The sequence below is a fragment of the Paralichthys olivaceus genome, chromosome 16, assembly GCF_024713975.1.
Source record: "Paralichthys olivaceus isolate ysfri-2021 chromosome 16, ASM2471397v2, whole genome shotgun sequence".
In the NCBI taxonomy this organism is placed as follows: Eukaryota; Metazoa; Chordata; class Actinopteri; order Pleuronectiformes; family Paralichthyidae; genus Paralichthys; species Paralichthys olivaceus.
Genome location: NC_091108.1, coordinates 20,950,307 through 20,972,607, shown reverse-complemented (window position 1 = coordinate 20,972,607; position 22,301 = coordinate 20,950,307). Strand labels below are relative to the sequence as shown.

Below are 22,301 nucleotides of genomic sequence, written 5' to 3'. Positions count from 1 at the left end.
ACTGTTTATATGCATGTGTGTGTGTGAAAATATTCCCTAAGAAATGCAAAATATTCCAAGTTTAAGAACGATGGCTGTTCCTTTTCAAAATAAATGTATTTAGACTGTGAACTGTTTGAATTATCTTCAGCAGGAACTAACATCTTTAGACTGAGTGCCGAAAGCAGATACTGAGAGACGGAATAACACATTATTAGTTTAGGAGTTTGACGCACACCCAGTCTTATCTTCAGGCAAAGGTAGAACTGAAGATAAACCATGACCGAAGACGAGGGTACAGCCTCAGTGTGGCCTGATCTGAGGGAACAAACTCCTGGTTAGTTCTGTCTTCCTCTCTCTGAGTTGTTGTACAGCATGAAGGACATTGAAACATATAGTACCAGGTCAAGTTGACTCTGCAGAAAAGGAAACGTATCAACGAAACTCAGTTATGTTCATCTCTCAAACACATAGTAGAGCACTGAACACAATAATAAAACCGCATTCATCCACACTCTCTCTCTCTCACACACACGCTGGCAAACACACACTAACGTTGATCTGTAGCCTTTTTGTTGTGTGTCTGACACCATCATTGGGGGATTTATCAGCTGAGCTGCAGACTTTGCAGCTTCTTGGACCCATAAATTATTCAGACTGCGGAGCGTGCTGATGCTTCCGCTGCTGGGCCAGATAGCAGCAGAGACGATCGTATTAAACCTAAACGCGAGCCTGCCTCCCTGACACCCCCCCCCATCACCGCCAGCCAGCCTCTCTCCTCCACAGCAGGCCCACTCTGAACCAGCAACGACAAAACACCTTGTTTTTGTGTGCAAATCACCACAGCACACATCTGCATCCCTGCAACTCCTGCCCTCACATGGGTACACACAAAGGTGACGCATCACACACACGCTCACTGTCTTATATGTGTCGCCCTTTCTTTTTATCTGTCTGCCGCCTTCGCTGTTTTCAGAGCAAATCCAAGCTCCAGTGTGCTTGTTTCGAGCACATGCATGACTATATAATCATTTAGCTCAGCTTCAGGCACGTGCTTAGCACAGTCAGTGTCAAGGGACGGTTCTTTTTGTTACACTGCTGGTATTGCAATAAATTGACACAAGGAAATGTTCATGCTTGGCACATCAATCTGGTGTGACAAATTTCGACTGCTGCATTTGGGGATTCACTTGTCTACTACATTTGCATAATTGGTTTCAAAGTGATGAGACTGGCTGTTTAGGTTGTGGGGCGTACAGTACATTTAATATGCATCCCTTGTGTGCTGTAAGTACAAGCACATGAGTGGCAGTCCCAAGTTTAACGGCTCAGAATGCAAAGCATCATTTGAGATTGTTCTTTTTTTACAAACATATGCACTCTTGAGAAATGTCATGTAGAGGAATGTGACTGAAGTGGAATAGATTCGTTTTAATCGTTGCTCGGACATGAATGGTCAAGTGTGGAGGTTTTTGGGGATTCTTTGGCTGAAATGTAATATTATATTCATAATATTATATCAATTCATAGATAATGTGTTGAAACTAAGAATTATGGGGTTTTATTACCATAGTGTGAGTGCTTTATATCGACACTGTGAGCAGGACCCTTTCATTGGAGTCTGCCATGTTGCACCATGTTTATTATTGATTAGCCTGGAGTCGATAAATCAAAAACTGGTTCTAAAGGGGGCCTCTCACATTCTTATGTTGCCTGAAGGCTAATGTTAGCTGCTTTCAGACATGCAGTGACCTCCAGATGGTCTGCGTTTACCAGCCAGCCCACTGGACTCTGGAGAATGTCCAAATGAGCCCATGTGATAATAGAGCAGAAGATCCTCTGGAGGACTCAGTGCAAGCGATCGGTCATTTTGATGAAAGTTTTGCTTGCGATATGCAACTTCACGACTAGAAGCCACTAAATTCTACACACTAGTTCTTTTAAAGAAATTTGTATTAAAACTCCTGAAAGGATCATCCTATAAATACAACTGACATAAATATGGCAATTTCTAGGCAAGTACTCTCCCACTAAGTACCTCTCCGTCTTTCACTTGTGCTGACGTCACATGGAAGCAAAACCCAATGAGCTGTACTCAGATTTTGGGATTTAAATTCAAAGTGTCAGTTCAGAAGTTAGGTCAGAACGCGACGAGAACAAGTTATCTGCATTCAGGCTGGTGCTGATTTTGATCTGTGGGTAAAACCTTCTGATTAAATTGTCAGAGGCTGATGGGTTTTGCTTGTCTTGAGCTGTCTGGAAATAAGCCTTTAAATGCCTCTTGCATCCATCGTCTCTTTACAACAAAATGTGATCTTTTACTAAAAGGCAGGGCAATAAGGAGATGAAATGATCTTGCAGATGATAGTTATATGGTGATTAGATGTGGGGAAATATTGTCTTCTGTTTGCTTCAATAAAAAGCAGACTTGAGGCAGGCGACACTAGAGTGAAATTGAAAAAAAGTACATATATATTGAGACTGTAACAGGCCTGTTTGCATTTGTTAGTGTGGTGCTGTGTCTGTCTAGGACAGGTGTGTACAAAGCTGGGGGGGGTGTATATTTCAGTATATTGTTAGAACAAATATTAATACACTGTGCAACAAGCTGGTTTATTTATCTAAGTTCTGAGAGTCAGGCTGGAGAATGGAGAAAAAAGCTTGTTTGTAACCCAGTGAAGTATATTCCAGCCCTCACCCCAAATACAGAATCACTGCTAATTCACAATTATCACAGACAAACCCAACCGCAGCTCCACATAATTCTCAAAATTGAGATGCCATGAAGGAGTTTGCTTTGCAGTAGAGGGAGGTTGTGCGATAATAAGGCATATTAAACCTTGTGCTGTGTTAACAAAAAACTATGACTATTAACATATTTTTGTATTTAATGGACTCCAGACATGACAAGAGGTCAAAGTGGGTCAATTTAGACTGGAAATAATTTAAACTGATTATTTCTTTCTGTCTTTTAATACCAATTCTCTTCACTTAATTTCTCTCTTTTTGTGAACTTTTCACGTCTTCTTTATTTTTAAATCATTCTTCTGTGTCTGTCTCTCATCAGGTGATTCAAACCATCCGAGCAACAGATCTGGACAACTTTGCAAATGGAAAGTTCTCCTTCTATGTGCCTGCTGAGCATCAAGTTGATGCAAATTTTACCGTGAAGGACAATGGAGGTAAGACTTGTGGTGATTTAACATACAAAATACAGTCAGATATAAATAGTAGCAATTTATACAGTCAGTACTAAGTAATACTATATTAATATACACAACATATTAGGTCTTTATTAGCCAGTATTAAGCACTAATTGTTGTAATCTGCGTAACTCTTAAATATGGTGTAATCTTATGTATAAAACACAAACATGTGTTAATAATGTCATGTAACTCAGAACTGAGCATATGATTGCATTCCAAAGTGTCCTTGGGCCAGACAGTGAACCCCAATTTGCCGTTTCTCATAGATAAAGTGCTGCACATAGATGCACCGTGTGTGTGTTTATGTGTGTGTGTGTGTGTGGGTGGGTGTACAACTGTACTGTAAAGCGCATTGATTGGTCATCAAGACTAGAGAATCACATTTATTTCTGTACTGTATTATTTACATCTTGACAATTGTATCAATTATATGGACCAATACACAGAGGCAGAAGAAGCACATACAATCCTTAAGCACTGGTGGAAGTGATTTAGATCAAGTCTGGATTAAGAAATCCATATGTTTCATGTAATAGCTCACACATACCTGATAACCCAAACAAACACACACACACAATTTAAAGTACAGCTTTCCTTATAAACACCTATGTCGTTGCACTGTAGAATTTTGCTTGTGGTTAGACAGTAACAAACATTGCTTTGGTAATGGTTGGAGGAAGATTGTATTTTTAGTTAAAGGTTAGTGAAGTCTACATTATATCTTCAAGTAGCTGCAAACATTTCTGTATAAAACCAAGACCATAACCTCTGTAATTATTCTGTCTGGACAGATGAATGAAACATTTGATGCTGCTTCAGTTAATGATTGGATTTATCGTAAACAGTCATACGCACATGGAATATAATGCATTCAGTCTCAACATTTTGTGACTTTGACTTATCAGAAAAGTGTTAGTGTCTCTTTTGATCTGTAAATCCTCCATAAAGGGGAATTAATTGAAATCATTTTGGCACAATACTGCAACATAAAGCAATTTGAATCTAATTATTTTCTTAAACACAAAACGGATTCATCAGGTTGAATGCAAATAAATGGATTGTTGTGTGTCTGCTGGATATGTAAATAAGACAGGTCGGATTCTCAGGACAGTGTTGTCATGGACAAAATGACTGATTGATCGATCTTCATCACTCTAATTCAACCAGTTAAGAGTGGGATGACAAAACATATGGTCAGATTGTATTTCAGCTCAACCAATCTCCCCTGTGCCATGGTGGGTTTGTTATTCTGATGAGATTTGCTTGAGGTTCTTTCCAGTTAATGAGGGAGTTTTTTCACTCCATAGTCAAATTACTTGCTCGTTGAGGGAACTATTAGGTTTCTCTGCTATTTTGATGGCCTCAACCCTATAAAGTGCCTTGGGATAATGTAGAGGATTTGGCGCTACACAAATTGAATTGAGATTTTGGTGTATTATGCTATAAATGCTTTAACACACCAATTTTAGAACAATTTGCTAAACGATGAGCTGCATTCTGGTTAATTTTACAAAGCAATGTTGTGACAAAGATTAACATTGCTTGGAATAAAAAGTATAATCTCTGTCGTTCTGCTGCATCAACTTTTATCCTTAATGTTGCAGGAGAAACTCTGGACAAGATCCGGGGCTAAACCCAGAGCACTCAGGCCTAAATCCAATGTTATGGGATGGTTCGCTTGCACAGAAATTAAATTAAACTGAATTGTAAAACTACTGCAAACATGACATTCAATTAGACATTTTATCTTTAATAACATTTCACTCACTATCACAGTCGATTGAAATGTATTTGGAAGTTTCACTCTTTATCACTAGTATTATAAACTCACTAAGAAGGAGTAGTACTGTATAATGACATAGACACATTTGGTTCTGCAAACACAAGACACCAGTCCAGTCAGAGAGAAATAACACAAAGTTGGAACTTGTTATAAAAAGAACATAACTTTAGTGTGTCCTATGTGTATTTTGTACGATCTTGGCTTAGTGTGAAATAGAGAATATATATATATATATATATATATATATATATATATATATTGTAACACCTGTGAGACGTGAAAGAAGTCATCTTTCCCTGATAATCTCCGCCTCTGATCCTGGCTTAGTATCTTAAATATCAATATCTCAATATCTGGAGGTTCTCTAAAGTATTTTGGACACAGGACCTAAATTTGTTACATATTCCCTTGGATTCGCATGTTTTAATGGGGATTGGCTGTGGCACAAAAAAAAAATTGTGCACATTTACTGTATGCAAATTTCCTTTTATAGATAATCAATTTACAAATTTAACCAACCATGAAACTGAAATTGAAATGTCCATACAATTGAATTAGATGTATGCTCATAAATGTGTCAGCAACATGTTCTTGTTACTGCTTTCAGATTGATAGTCTATTTAGTTCATGTACTTGGTAGGTATCAGTTTGAATTCCTTAGAACTTGAAGTTCAGTTGAACTTTACACAAATCACCTTGCACGCTTACTTGAGCAATAGTTGCTTTCTCACATTGAGCCCCTCCAAAGAATGTCAAGAAGAGATTATCCAGAGTTTAGTGCGTGTCTGAAAGCAACTACAGTCAATCGCAGCTCTGGTGTTCCTGACAGATACATGGATACCCCAGTGCCATCAACAAGAATTGCTGCATCTTTTCCACCTGGCTATACAGCATATGTTGTGTGGTACATTCCAGGTAATTTACATATGGAGCATGAGATTGGCGCATAATGAAGCATGGCTCAATGTTGCTCCTGCCAAAAAAGAAAACCTGCAGTGTGGGCTGTGTGGTTTCCACCTGTACAAACACAGTCTGCTGGCATCATTACCACCGAGTCTCGTCTCTTTGCTTTTGGTGGAACAGGTACCAGGCTACCCCCCCCCCCACCCACTGAGATCTGCTATATTATCCAGGAGAAAACCTGCTGCACCGTTGCCATAGTTACCAAGCAAGTGACGTTTTCTGTTTATTTCCTCTCCCCGCTTGGCTTTGCACTCTATCTGTCTTGAATATAGAGGTCAGCCTTTAGTTTACAGGCATGTGTATCAGGTTGCGTGATGTTCTCTGGCCTTTAGTCTTCTGTCTTTTAATGTGGTCTTTACCCTGGCCCAGTGTCCCCGTATCCGTTTATCCATGTCTCACTTGGTCGTCCGTCTTTTGAAGTCGCCTGCTTTTGTCGTTGTTGCAGTTGCTTTCTGCAGTTGACTTGAAACAGATACAGAAATGAGGAGAGTTGACAGCAATCTGAGTAATGAGACGCAGTGACAACTTTCGGAGAGAGAAGTTGGACAGCACTCTGTGAGGCCAACACTGTGGGCAATTTGTTGCTGTAATTGTTTACTTGTGCTCATAGAAAACACAATACTGGCAGGATGGCTACATTGCAGGTAATTATTTAATCCAGCAAGTATTTAAAAAACATTTAGTTTAGGCCTCCTGCAAAATTCCGGTACTGACAGATACGTAATAAGTGGAAAAATACACTGAAAGAAATGTGTGCATACTATATATATTCTTATGCAATGTCATTTTTATAACCTTTCATATATATTAATCTAAGGGAAAGTCACCCAATGTTACTTGTTTTTTTTACTTGTGACATTATACATGTATTTATTAATGTTCGTGGGGACATAACAAGTCTATTTGTGGCTTTCTAGATTCATTTATATGTGAGCCTGGTCTTGTTATCCTAAGGAACTGCCAAGGCAACATGGCTGCTGACGGTGATACTTGCCAATGAGGATACTGACACCAACATGATAGAAAATGTCCTCGGTTGCCTTTAAACTGATGATGTAGATGAGTTTATTCGAACCTGTAAGATAAATATGTCAGGGAGCCAAATCCTTCGACTGTTCATTTGAAGACGATTGCATCACCGTGGTGTGACAAGGCTGTACGATATCGCAGGTTTCTTCGAATACTGCAGAATACTGCGTCCTTCATTTCCAGTTATGAGAGGATACAACAGCTGGGTCCTTCTTGGTCACTTTGAAAAGAGAATATAACAGACTCAAACAGTGGCCAAGCATAAATGGGACCAAAACATTATTTTGGTTCAGACTTTGTTTTCTCTGACGTAGACCATGTCATTCAAAGGATGAATTGAGACACAGCAGACTCCTTAAACTCTGTGCTTATGCTTTTTTTAAACCTCAGTTGAGCCTGCAGATCCAAAAAAGCTTTTTTTCAATACAAAAAACCCCCCATAAAAATTCAGAGCTTCAGTCATTTTATTTTCTTCTATCACTGGGACTGTCACTGGAACTTGCTCTCTTAGTTCATCTGTGTAAAAACTATAATTATTTACAGATGCTTTCAACTTGTAAATAAATTGTCACTGAACAAGTCTCCCATGTCGGCCAGTTATCTAAGCCCTTTCAGCCAAGCTTCCCCTCAACATAAAACCTATAAGCTATACAAGTTTAAAAGAAACAAGCCAGGTGCCCATCTGTGTATAAGTGCTTACAGCCATACAGAGCAGCAAGTCATTAATGTGGGGAGCAGAAAGAGCCCAGCTGCAAACTGGTAAGAATTAAACTTAAAGGTACAGTGTGTAGAATCGAATGTTGAAATTTCATGTTGCAGCTGAACACCCCTCATCTCCTTCCAAATCTGAAAGAAGAACCTGTGGTAGCTTCAGTTGTCATAAAAACTCAAAAGGTTTTAGTTTGTCCAGTCTGGACTAATGTAAAAAACATGGCGGCCTCCGTAGAGAGGGTCCCCTCGATGTAAATATAAAGTATTTAAATATAAAGGGCCTTTTCTGGGGTAAAGAAAACTACAATTCATATAATTTAGATGAAATGAACTAGTGAAAACATCATGAGGATTATTCTACATTCAATTTCTGACAATAGTTCAATTTCACCTAAATCTTACACACTGGACCTTTAAATGGTAAAAAGGAAAAGTCTCCATAGAGACTGTTGGTAGAACACATCCTGTATCACCTGTAATCAACACTGCAGTCCAGCGGCTGTGTCCGTCCAGATTGTTGAAAAGACGCAAATTGGAAAATAGTATATCTGGTAACAAGGTGCAGACCCACAAGTCACAGCTGGGGCAGAGGGGTAGAGCAGTCGGCAGTTCGATTCCAGCCTTCCCCATCTGCATGCCGAAGTCTCCTTGCTGAACCCCTGAATTGCCCCTCATAGAGAAAAAACTGCTGCTAATAGATGAACTACATGAATGTGCGAAGGCCATATCTGCACTGTAGAGTGCTTTGAGCGGTTTTCAAGACCATAAAAGCACTATATAAATACAAACACTTACGACTGCAATTATTTCCTATTTCAATATCAATATTCTACACTTTGTAGAATTCCCAGATTTTCAAAAAGGGTTTGATGAGACATTTAAAATAATAGAGAATAATAAAAAAGCCAAGGTAACGCTCTGAGCTTATGCAGGCTAACTATGTTAATGAAACCTTTTTTCCCGGACACTAGATTTAGACAGTATCCTGCTCCTCACGCATACTCACATCCACAGCTGCCTGTGTGCGTCGGTTCTTCACCAAGCGGGCAGGACTACAATGCAGGGGAAGGATTTTCCCCCAAAAGGCAGCGTGAAAGTGAACTGTGCTCACTCTGAGTTCGACTTGAATCTTAGTTGACCGGATCAGCAACTGATAATTTGCCCTTATTTCTTGGCAGATATTTTAACAGTCACAGACGTGTCAGTAAGCAGGTCGGTGGTGCAGTGGTCAGCACTATTGCCTGACAGCAACGTGTGTTATAACCATAGCTTGGTCAGGAGTTTGCATGTTCTCCTTGTGTATGCATGCGTTTCCTCACGGTGGTACTGTAGCCAATACTCAAAAAAAGAAATAATGGAAATGAGAAAAAGCCCTGCAATCTTGGTTTATCATGGTTTCAAGCTTTTGCATCACCAACCTATAAAAATATCCTTTAAAGTAAAGCAACCTGAGGGGAAGGAGAAACCTGGGTCTCTTGTTGTTGCAGAGTTTGATAGCCACTGTGAAACAACTCTTAAATCTTATATTCATATAATAGCCTGTTATAATGTTTCACATTATGATGGTGGAGGTAATCAGTTGCTGAATTATGTGAAAAAAGAACGTAATGTTTAGATAAATGATTGGGTCACATCCCATTTAACTTCTGTGTTCAGCACTCAGGGGTTTCTTCTACATCCACCATACAAAGGAATAATAATACCGTAGTACATGGTGTTTGTCAAGATGACTTATTTTAGTAAAAAGCAATCATCAGTGAACATTTGACTCATTTTACCTTTTTACTGTGCTGATGTATTCCTCTGTTGTCACAAGTTGATTTCGAAGTCACGGAAATAATCAAGAAAGGTCTATTCATGATGAAAAACACAGTACAAGAGAAAACATTCTCACACCTCAAGTCTTGTTCGACTTGAACCTGTTATCTGCTGCTGCAGGGAAGGTCAGAGCGTTGATTAGAAGGATACAGGTTATGGCTTCTCTGTGAGGTTTTCTGCGATCACATTGTGCAGTTGTTATAATTAAACTGTACTTTATTTACTTACTTGAAATGCTTTGACTCATTTAGTAAGCTGTTTTTTTTTCACTCGTCATTAAAGTTTGCATTACATTTTGTTTGTAAGCAAGAGCACACTAAAACTCCTGGATGGATTATAATATATATAATATAATAATAATAATAATAATGATAGAACTATATAGTTAAATTGAATTAGCGTGTGTAGCCTACAGTTTTATTGCATAACAGAAATGATGAGAGAGGTTGCAGAACAGAAAGCTCTGACAAATAGAAGCTTGTGAACTGAGGGCCTGATCTACTAGATTTGCGCGTGCAGAATAACATACGCTGTTCATTAGTACGTTTAGCTTAATGAATATGTAATACCAGGCGTTTCGACTCGAGTGCGCAAAATATCTGGAGGACTAGATGCAAATACTTAAATTTAGCCCACGCATTGTGGAAAAAACTGCGGTGATTATGAATCTATATCTAATACGTTTGATAGGTAGGTGCTCGGCATAGCGCTGCGCACAGATGGCTGCAGTTATTGGGGTGAGGAGGAGGCGGCATTAAAGAAGACGAAGAGAACTGCTCATCACAGGAAGTGAACTGCACCTGCTGATCAATATTGATTTGTTTTATTTGCTGAGGTTTTATTATGAGCAATTTTGTCTTTTAATCTTCTTGTGTCCTGCCATCTTCGGTTAATTGCATCAGTTTTTGTTTTACCCACAGCATTTACTTTCTCGCAGACACTCTCCCATATTGCTATATATTCATATTTATTTGCTGTAGCTCAACAAAATGTTTGTTTGCCTCTTCCACTAACACCTCCAATTCCATGGCATTAAAGTTCACTTTGCTCTTGCGGTCACTTTGCTCTCTGTAATGCTCCATGACGGAAGTAGATCACCTGCAACACACCCATCAACCAAACGTGCAATCTATAATAATGCAAATGCATTTTAGCCCTCTTTATGTGGGATCTTAGTAGATCAGTGTACGAAAGCCCTCTGCACAAATCAAGATCAGTGACATTACACGTATTGCTCGTTGCAAGAAATCAGATGTACTGAACAGGTCTGAGCGGCAAAACGATATGACTGATGATTGGACAGTGAAATTTGATTTATTATTATTAAAATATTTCTCATCATTGAACCATTAGAAACCCTAATGGTTTTTTACCAGTTTAATGAGGCTTCTGGGGTAACTCTGGTTTGTTCAGGGACTTCACTCCCTCCTAAGATTCCTTGTGGATCACACACTGCAATATTAAACTGATCATTTTAAAATTCCAAAATGTGAACAGCCACTAGCTACTACTTTATTCAAAGCACATGTGAGTAAGGTGCATTACTGAATGAATATGCTAACTAAGGTCTATATGGCATTTAATTTACCGATGGCCAAACAATGCATTTATTGTTACTGTATGATGAGTGGCTTAGTCCATACAAAAACTGTAAAAAGACGAAAAGCTAATTCTCTGTTCAAGCAAAAGACGAGTTACACCATCCTCCTTGTCCCTGTCCCCTCCTTTTTTCACATTATCTCCGTGTGCACATGTGCTGTTGATTTAACTATATTGTATGAAGCCCCAGTCGATTCTTTCCCTCCTTCCCCCTGTCCTCTTCACGGTCACCTCTGGAACCTAATGAAGCCAAATTAAAGATGAAGTTGTTTTCACTTACATGTTCTTCTTACGCGGATGTCAGACATCAGATAAAAAATCTATAGAAGTAGATTTGGTCTCTGAAGTAATTGCAAGCTGGCTGCTGATAAAATCTACAGCTATGGGCTATTTGAAGACAGCTGGACCCTGAGCCAGCCATTACTTGAGAATTGATGGTATTTAGGAAAACTGTAGGGTCCCAGTTGAATGAGGTTTGTAATGTTCTGGACTCCATGCTTGAAGATGAACAGCTACGTTGGATGAAAAACTGAGACAAGCAGCTCTTATCTAGTTGTCATGGTATGATGTGGGCTTACACCAGCTTTGCTCGTACCTCCATTACACACACATATTACAGTCTCTTGCCTGCTGTTTTTCCTGTGCAGAGACTGGAGTATAAATCAAATAGAATCGAATCATACGGCTTGTGTTAATAAGCCATATGGATCATTTTGTGGGTATACTGGGCACTGCTATTATCCTGTCGCTTTATAACCTCATTTTACCTCCAGCGACTTTCTCCTGCTTCTTAGCTCCAACTCTGTTTTCCTGAAATGGCCTCACTCTTTCCCTCCTTTCACTCATTTTCAATTCTCCTCTTTCACACACACACTACCCCCCCCCCCCCTTACTCCTCCCTCAGTTTCTTCCTCTCTTTCCTCTCCCTCCATCTGTCATTTGAACATATTTCCTCCTCCCCCTCTCTCCAGGGCTGCAGCAGTTGTTTCCCATCATCACACTTGTGCTTCGTGTATCACCACTTTCTCTTCCTCTTCCCACCCACCTCTCAGTCGGGAGAGGATCGATGGTGGAGTTGAGAGAGCGCACCTCTGCCCCACTTTCTGCCAATTATTTGTTGTTTACTAATTCAGTTTTTGTCCTTTAACCTTCCCCTGAGTGTCAGCACTTCCTCCTCCCTGACCTCACACACGCCCTTGTTGCAGTGTACACAAACAGCATGGTCGACACAAAGGGATACAGCGTGTTCTTGTTCTATGTTCTGATCATATGCTGAGAAAGAATCACATCAATAAAGGCTCAATATGGATGATCTTTGTCAGCAACTACATTATTGAAAACATTTCTTTACATTAGTAGAATATTTTTGGGTACATGAAACCAGAACTATTCTACCATTTACTTCAGAGACACAGGACTATTATATGAGCAATTAAAGTAAAAGGAACAAAGACCTCTTTGGGTCAGTAAATGGATAATTACAAAGAAAATGTTTGAAAATAAGTATGAATTCAAGAGAGAGCAGCCATGTGAGAGCAGTGTGTTGTACAAGGGCCCTGAAGATCACAGTTATCACACCTCGTGAGAAGTCTCATCTACCTCATTAATAAACAACTAGAGTTTTTCTGCAACTTAATGTTAAATTTGTGCAAAGTATTATAACACAGTTCAAATGTTATAGTAAATACATTATTACACAATCCGTGGACTGCTGCTCTGAAAAGTATCATATTGATAACACAGCTGACTGTTATAGCGTGGAACTTTACTAGTGTAACTGGACTACCTTTATAATGTTAATGTTAAAGTTATTTAAAAACACAATCCTGGTTATGACACTGAAGAACCCTTATTAATGACTATATTTTTCAGAAATATCTGTTTGTCTGTGGCTCATATAACTCGTGAACAGTTTTATTGGCTATGATTCAGGCTTGTTAGGGCCTGAGGAAGTGCAGTGTGGAATTTGGTGAGATGTGGTCATAGGATACCTAGGTTACCTATTAATACACTTTTCAAATAAACAGATGAGCTGCGTTCTGCACCAGCCGGGGTAGGGTTATAAACATAAGTCATCAAAGTAAGTAACGTGTGTTTCCTTCTTTCTGTTTCCAACTAAATACCAGTGAATTGGGGCAAGCTTGTCCAATTGAGGACAAAAGTCATGTCCTATGATAAATTAAGATGCCTGAGGTGTGTGTGTGTGTGTGTGTTTGTGTGTGTGTGGGCGCATGTGCGTGTGTTCACCCAGAGGCTCCATGCATGTCAACAGGACACACTATGTAAATGAAGATATGAAGATGTGCAGACTCCAGCGGGCACTGCCGGAATACATTACTAATTCCTCACACAAATGCGTACACATATATATACACGCCTCTGTCTGCTAGCTGACGTGCTTTATCATAGCTGGGAGCTCCCCAGGGCAGTGGGGCTGCACAATGCTTTGTAAAGACACACTCTTAATACATATTTAACAGTTGTGTATCTTCTCTCAACCACTGTCACAATGTATTCTTTGTAGGGTGACCAGCCTTGCTGCGTTGAATGTAAGGTGGAACAGGCCTGAGGACATTTAGAATGACATAAACAGAAATATATATATATATATGTACACACACGTTGGGTTGTTTATGGCTCATTTACATTCGCAATAAATTTTGACTCCGAAGTTCAGATAAATGGTATGTAGGGGATAAACATTTCCAACATATATATATATATATGTTGGATGAATGGTGTCTGGTCAGATACTGTATAATTCTTGGACACTTTTTTCCATCAGATGCTCTGATACACTCCTTATTTCTGAAGCGTTCTCTGTTGTTACAGTTGCAGCGCTGACAAATTTGCTGGTTGAAATAAAATACCATGGCACTGTGCAGAAATGTCACAGCAGACAACAGCTTTAGGCATACACCTGAAAATACACAGAGATTTAGCAGGCAGTGACAGGCTTAATCAACACCGTGTTAACTAGTTTGCCGAGGACATGAATGTGACAGATGTTCCTTCATGTGTAAAAGTCCCTTTACATGATTGAAAACTAAATCAAGGTACAATAATTGTATTCTCAGTTTCAGTTTACATGTATAATTAAAAACGATGAGCTAGATGCATCAAGGACATCACTGTATATGTGCCAGTCGTGTAAAAGAGATGATGAATTTTTTTTTCCTTTAATGGTTTTAGTTTTTTTGTGAAGAATCTAATGAAGTCATTGATCCTTTGAGGAGTATACTCAATAGAGCCGGGAGCTTAGCTACAGTGCTAAAGAGGAACGTGGCATTTCTATTCATGATTTGAATGATCAGTAGAGGTGGTGGGAGGACCTGCTGCTGTTTGACTCTACAACCAGCACTGCTCCCACACCACAAGCACCATATATAATAACTCATGCTCTATATGTGCAATCCTGTTATATATGGAGATCTTTATGATGTATAATATGTGGTTAATGTTGATTCAACTGCATTGTAAAACAGTGATTCTGACACCAGGAGGACGCAGACAGGTTCCAAGTACAAAACTGGTTTCAGATGCAGCCAAAATAAATGAGTTTGGATCAACTCGTCTGGTGTAAACCAGCAATGGTCATTAAAGATGCAGTGCGCTGGTATGTCTGTGGCTGCCTGGGCTCAAAAAATGTGGGCGAGATTATATGTATAGATGTTACTACAGTATGAACACAGGTTTTTCTACCCAGATACCTAATGAGAAAATGACAGGAGAGGAATTTTCCAGCATAAAGCAACAGAAGCCCTCCAGGAAAGAACAGCATTAAAGGCACAACATCTCTCCAAAGATTATTATTTGTTCCCAGGATGACTGAAATTGGAACACATTACTTTTTAATTCTTTGGTAGAGATCATATATTATTAATAAATGTTAGTAATCTAAAAATCAATACAATTGTATTAAATGCCCATAATTTGCAATACTTACTGATAACAAGCACCTTTGTACTTTGTTATCTTGTATGTCTGAAATAACCCATTTAAGTCATTAAAGTCATCGATGTGCCCTGCTCCTACTGTGCTCTACAAAATCATGTGGAGTGGTCCGTGATTATGGGGCCTATTCTTACTGAGCTTTGTGATTAAACTAACACTTTTTTTTATGTACTTGCTTAAAGTTTCTTTTTTCTAACACCTTTCTCACATCTCTCTCACATCATTCCAACTCTCTTCTATCATTCTGTTATCTTTCTTCCTTCACCATCATCTTCCATACACCCTCTTTTCCTTGCCCAGATAACACTGCCAGTATAGTTTCTCGTCGGCGGGAAGGATTCAGCCAGGACAGAGACCGGGAGTTCTTCAGCCTGCTGGTGGTGGTGGCCGATGGCGGCGAGCCTCCTCTAAGCAGCACCACTACACTCTCCCTCAGGGTGTGTGTTTGTCAGGCGAACACCAAGGGTCGCAACAGCAACAACATCTGTCAGGCTCAGGCCTTCCTGTCCTCAGCTGGTCTCAGCACCGGGGCCTTTGTTGCCATACTGCTGTGTATCGTCATATTATTAGGTAAGTTAGTGGTTACAAACGTCATGTACAAATATGCCAATGGATTTCCTGGCCATCAGTTCCGATAGTAAAGCATTAGTCCATTAATTCAACTAGACGTTTTGGAGGTTCCATCTATTTGTATCGAGCAAACAGCTTTGCTGCATTGTTCTGAGGGCAAGACAGTAATAAACAAATACAATTTGTCCAGTAACTGACTATAAAGAAAAGTTATGGCAGAATGATAACTAAGAAGATCAACAAATCAGCTACAGAGTGAAACATTTGGTTTTCTATAAACTAAACAGCTCATTAGGTATGTAACAAAAAATATTTTAGCTTTTTTCTTCAGAAATTGGGTTTTGATCGGTGGTCATGGAGTTGGTTCATTATGTGATCTGAGTATGTATGGAACTTCAGCTGTGACGTAACAGATGGGCAGGTTCTCCACTGCATTAGATATAAATGGCCTTCCTCCAGATGCTGAGTGTTTTTGGTCTGGTGGACATAGATTGATTTGATCCTTTTTTAATGTTGATCCAGGTTCTGCTCCAGCGTCCTTGCTCTCACACTGATGTCCCTTATAGCTTTCATGTGTGATGATGATGACTTCATGCACCCTAATGGTTCCTGTCTTTAGGCTGTAGAGGGATCTTGAGGTGTTGAATGGTTCTTGGAAAGTGCAGGCTCCTTGTTAGTTGAGCATACGTCAGAAGTTCAGTCCATCTAAGGGAACCCCACTTTATCTGCATCTTTTCTAGTCATTATTATTATTCACTAGTCCCTGTCAGTAAGGTTTACTTCATCTTCCAACATATACAACCACTTGATAGTGAAATGACTTTTTGAGCAAAGATTATTTTAATATACACAATTTATACAATGAACACTTCCAAAGGAACTGGGGAAACTCGCGGCCCTTTGCTGCATGTATTTCCCACTCTCCCTTTCATGCTTAAAAACATATTACCTCAGGTACCATACTTACTTGACACTTACATCTCAACAGGTAGTAGAACACTGTAGGAAGTAGAACTATGAACTGGTTGCTTGGAATAGTAGGGACACTACCCCAGACACTGGTGATAGTGATAAGAAATGAAGCATGAGATGGGGATGTCTCATGAAAGACTTCTGATCTGAGGGTTTGATAGGAGATGACTATGGCTGCATTTGATGGCGTCAGAGCAGCACAACCAGTTTGTCCCATATAAAGGCTTCTTCAAATGAGTCCTTCCATTGCTGAACAATCAGAGATCCAAAGGGCGGATGCTTCTCCAGCCAACATATATCCCAGGGTTGCTAGCTTCTGATAATGAGGCAAGCTGCAGCAAGTGAGGCAGCTCAAAGAAGCATGCAACCATAGGCGCTGATGTATGTTTCTGCCTGCGGGCGCTCAAAACAGTTGAACGCCCCACTTCTAAGACAGAGATAACCCCTGCAAAAACCATAGCCTACAACATTTGTTGCTGTACTTATTTGAAAAGTTATCTAACTTATGCATTTCAGCACAATGGGACATTACAGGGGAGCCAACAATTTGGAGTTCAGCATCTTGCCAAAGGACACTTCGGCAGGCGGACTAGAGAAGACTGGGGGGACGACTGCTCTAACCCCTGAGCCTCCCCAAAAGTTACACTCGATGCCACCAAAATGATTCTGTAACAATAGATTATCATGAAGATAAATCATAGCCCACCTGCACAAAACTGAAGTTGTTGGAAGTCACTAAATCATGATGTAGCTTTCAGCACCATGGACAGCTCCACTCCTTATTCTATCACTATCAAGCCTTTAATAAAACAGAAGTTTAAAGTTTAACTAATGATACACACCACGAAATACACAGAAATAACAAATGCAGCCGGAATTATTGTAGTAAAAAGGCTCAAATTAACATAAGTCAAAGGCCAAGTGAACAAAACCAATCTGACACCACTGTGGCTCTCCGCTCTTAAAATACACCTATAAACAACACAGTACAACAGTATGGGCCACAAGCCAAACAACAATCATTATCCACAACATAGCAGTAGGCTATATTCTACAAGCCAAGCATGTTATAACAGGCTTCCTTTTGTTATTACACATGCAAAGAAAGCATACAAGTACACAGTAAAATAGTCAATTAACCTCATGTGGCTCAGGCCGAAGTGTCCTTGGGCAAGATGCTGAACCCTAAATGGCCTGTCATAGAAAAAGTGCTGCATAGATGCACTGTATAAATGGGTGTGTGAAGTATTGTACTGTAACACACTGACTTTGGTGACCACAAGATGATAAACGTTCTATACAAAGCATTTACCATTTAAACACATAGATCCACAAACAACTGCTAAATAATTTATACACCTTGCAGCCATGCACTTGATGAATTCATCTGCAATTGCATCCATGTTCCTCTTTATTGACAGTTCAGAACAGCAACATAGTTCAGTCTTGCCTGCCCCACTGATGACTGCAAATAGGTTTTAGGACACCACTGGCCTGAAAATGACCTTTCTTAGCTGCAGGATGCTACAGGGACAGTGAGAGTTTCACAAGTTTGGTGTTGTCTGGCAACATGGTTCTCAAGTGCTCTCCCTGGTCTTCTTTAAGAAAATCCACTACATAATGAAAAGTCGCAAGGCAGACTCCTCGTTGTTTCACTACATCCATGCACATAGCATCATGGAGTGTCAACCAGACTTCATCCAAATCATCCCCATGGAAGTGTGTGATGTTTCTGCAAGTCATCCTTTCCAGAAACAAAATCCTCAACATCTTGCATGTGTTTGAATGCAGATGGACTAAATCTGAAGTACTGTACATTTCTTCTGGCGTTTCAAAGAGGCGCAGCTGGGGACACATAGAGGGAATAGACCAGACTGTATCATTTCAGTAAGACCTATATGGTCTACTCGGTCTAAGAAGGATGTGGCCCCTGACTTTGGATTCAGTTCAGGAATTGAGATGGTGCAGAGGTGAAGCTGGTAGAATATTCACGGTGCTCAAATGACAGATGAAGAGGAATAGAATATTTCCACGAGTGATTGAATAAACTTGTTACGTGGCTCGACACAGCCTGGTGTAGACTGAACACTTTGTAGACTATGATACATTCTCTTAAATAATCTCCTAAAAAGGAAAGAAGCACATGGTATAACAGTGTTTTGAATGTCCCTGGTTTTCTTTTATAATCTTTGTATATCATCTTTTTTTCCTTTAATCCTTTTTTCCCTTTCCCTTTACATTTTCCTCAGCCATAGTGATTCTGTTCACACAACTGCGAAATAAAAAGGCGAGCAAAGAACCCTTGATTCTGTCTGAAGAGGACATCAGAGAAAATGTGGTGACCTATGACGACGAAGGAGGCGGGGAGGAGGACACCGAGGCTTTTGACATTGCTGCCCTTCGAAATCCCAAAGTCTCCGAGCCTCACAGGAAGTTCCACGCCTACCTCGGCCACAGACCGAGCCTATGCAGAGAGGACGACGAGGTCGAGGATGATGAGGAGGGGTCTGTGGTGGTGAGGAGGAGGAAAGCTCAGCAGGTAGATTATGGGAAGTACAGCCCAGAGTCAGAACCTGCCTGGTTTATCATTGACTGCATTCCTCGAGAGCTCAGCCAATCAGCGCCTTCGCTTCTGCTGGATGGTCACGACATAATTCAGCAGATCCTCCAGCAAAAGGTGGCTGAAGCGGACTGTGACACTCGGGGCCCACCGTATGATTCGCTTCAGACATACGCCTATGAAGGCCTTGGCTCCTTGGCCGGGTCAGTCAGCTCATTGGGCCTGACAGCGGGAGTGCCCGAATTAAACTATGCTGACTTTGAGGACTGGCACCCAGAGAGGGAAACACAGGAACAAATAGTAGGAGAATAGCTGGCTGCAGGCCAAGCTAACCCAGAATCCGGAAGAAATCATCCAAAAGTTCTTTTTTCAACTTTTGGCCAGATTGTTTGAAGAAAATTACTTTTACTTGTGCCATTTAAAGTGCAAGGATGCAAATTTACTGCAGCGAAAGGCTGGCAATCAGGAACTGTGGTATCGTGTTTAATCTGTGGATAAGCCATTTTGATCCAACAGCAGAGAAGAACACACCCTGGCTGAGAGGAAACTGGGATAATACCCTTGCTTGAGTGCTGTGATGAGGGACAGAATGCTAAATGACAGAAGACAAGTGTTTTCAAATGAAAAGTAAATGTGCATACACTTTTCTCCCTCTGCTGTGCTTGTTAGGTTAGTGTGAAAAGTACAGCTAGTCCTGAGCCCAAAGGATTCTGCTCTTTATCTTCACTGTTGCTGACACTCATGCTGTCATTTAAGAACCTTGCACAGCTCGTCTGGCCACAACAAACTGGTTTGGAGCACGATGACCCAGTGTGTGAGGTTTAGGTCACCAGTCTGCACTTGGTCGATTCATGGGAAATTATCTTTTATTGATTTGTTTTGCAAATTATTAAAACAATCATGAGGCTGCTGTGATATATGTGATATGCATAGACAAAGAGAAAGCGGACGGTCTTACTGACAAGTGCACAGTCGAAATAAGTTACAGAGCCTTCCCCTAAAATGTTTTTTTATTATTATTAACTAAGTCTTTAAAGTCAAATTTAATTTGAAATGAAGTTCCTTTAATTTGTTTACATGCACATAGTGTGAATAGGACCCTGAAACATCAGCTTCCTGGGTAATTAGCTAATCCACATTCCAGTTGCATGATCATGATCTGAGTCAAAACCTAGAACAAACTCGCTACTGCACAATCCTAACTCATCCCAAGCTATCATATTATAACACAGGTCCATAATTAAAATTTGGGTCGTTATTTGAAAAACTTTACATGTTCTCACTTTACCCATATTTTCTAACTAGCAGACCTGTCACACGCACAAAAGCCTAGAAGAGGGTTTGACGGCATCAAGTCTTAAACATTTCTGCTGGTTTCAATCTTTCAATTCATCCACTGGCTGATTATCACCAGGCAACATAACATGAATTATCCCAGCTACGCTATAAATACTTGACAACGTGTCAGTAGAACCTGATGACCCCATGGGTTTTCTCTCAATTACCACCTATTGCTGCCATCAATGTTGATTAAAAGCATTTTCATAGTTCAATGATAACAAGAACAGAGGATAATTTAATTGACTTCATGATCATGTGTGACATCGTGTCTCTCATCTCTCGGTAACATGTTTGTGTATGTGTCAACAATGTGTCAAGTTTAGGCAACTACTTTGTCATTTTCTTTCCGAGACATTCCATTGACAGCCTCCAACTGTAATTCAAATCTACAGACAAACATTCTGGCAGCAGTGAAGCTTTGGTACTTTGATTTCTCTCTATTTTACACACATTCAATTTTAAGTGAAGTACGTGGTTTTGCGACAAGCTGAATTTATTTAACTCATTTAGTTCCACTAATAATGTGAAAATGAGATGAGAAAATGAAGCATACAAAATGTTCTTCAGTTTTTAATTTGCTCTCTTGCATCAATTTCAGATCACGGCAGTTCAATTCCCGGGTCCATACAGTTGCCATAATAGTTGTTTCTGTTGTCTAACAAAAACAACTAACCACAGTCACTTTACGTCAGTTTAATGTCGTTAATATTGCCCCATATCCACAGCACTCGGACTCTAATCAGGCAGAGAACAGTAAGCAGAGCTCATGATAAGGAATACACGTGACATTTTATTAAAGTTGCTGCATTAGAGAAGGGCTGCCAGAAATGCTTCTGAGCTGTAACAAAGACAGAAGTGGAAAGAAGGTACAGGAACAATGCGACTGAGAGTGACACTAAAGAGGAGTCCTTGGTAACACTGATGAGTGACAAGTTAATAATTAGACCTAGCCCCCCCACCCCTCCATTGTTTCTCACTCTAACTCCGCTGATATCTGTAAATATGGAAATTTATATTTCATTATGCATTTTGTTTCCCACTGGACTGAAGTCGTGAGAGGACTGTTATCTTTTCTGAGTAGAAACTAATAAATACGTCAACAGAGGAATATGATGAGGAAGATGGAAGAAATTAAGCCTATCTTCCCCAGTGTATATTTTTTATCGATGAATAAAAAAGACCAGTGGTTTCAGAAAAAGACGTCTGATTATGTGCATGAATTTGTTTTTGATCCACACTGTATGTGCAAAACTTGGAAAGTGCCAATTTTTTTTACTTATTTTTCTATGAATAGGTCTGGGATTGTCATTACGTGCTGTGATGAATATGTCTTTTCTCGATGCGCCAACTGACACTGCACTTTCTGTAAAAAATACCACTCTTCTTGCTTCTCTTTCTTTCTTTTCCAGTGATTAACAGAAATAAACGCCTCACAGAGAAGGCACGAAAAGTTTTTAATTAGAGCCTCAGCGTTATTCTACATGCAATCACTGGCTTCAAATGTGTCTGAGTGCAGATTTTACAGTTATCAGGGGTTTGGCAAATATGCCCAGGTAACAGCTTGTCTACTGCTGAACCTCCATGCCTCCTCCCTGGAGGCCCAATAAGTGACATAAATGAATCACCCTTAAAGGTCCAGTGTGTAAGATTTAAGTGAAAGGGAACTATTGGCAGATTTAATGTAGAATAATCCTCATGATATTTTCACTAGTTCATTTCATCCAAATTGTGTGAATTATAGTTTTTCTTTACCCTAGAAAAATCTCTTTATATTTAAATACTTTATATTTACATCGAGGGGACCCTGTCTACGGAG

The 22,301-nt window shown here is 39.9% G+C and overlaps 1 protein-coding gene across 3 annotated transcripts in view; it reads left to right on the top strand.

Annotated features, from left to right (window-relative positions):
* LOC109638312 (cadherin-18-like) overlaps positions 1-21,652 on the top strand; it is a 139,816-nt gene extending 118,164 nt beyond the window's left edge. For 2 of the 3 annotated variants that reach the window (XM_069511608.1, XM_069511610.1), the window contains exons 10-12: positions 3,047-3,161; positions 15,343-15,612; positions 18,834-21,652. In XM_069511608.1, the coding sequence (XP_069367709.1) occupies positions 3,047-3,161; positions 15,343-15,612; positions 18,834-19,456 (1,008 nt within the window). In that variant the 3' untranslated portion in view covers positions 19,457-21,652. Of the gene's footprint in view, positions 1-3,046; positions 3,162-4,789; positions 4,917-15,342; positions 15,613-18,833 lie in introns of those variants that run through there. The other variant, XM_069511609.1, reaches the window with a different exon arrangement.
* The last annotated feature ends 649 nt before the right edge of the window (positions 21,653-22,301 follow it).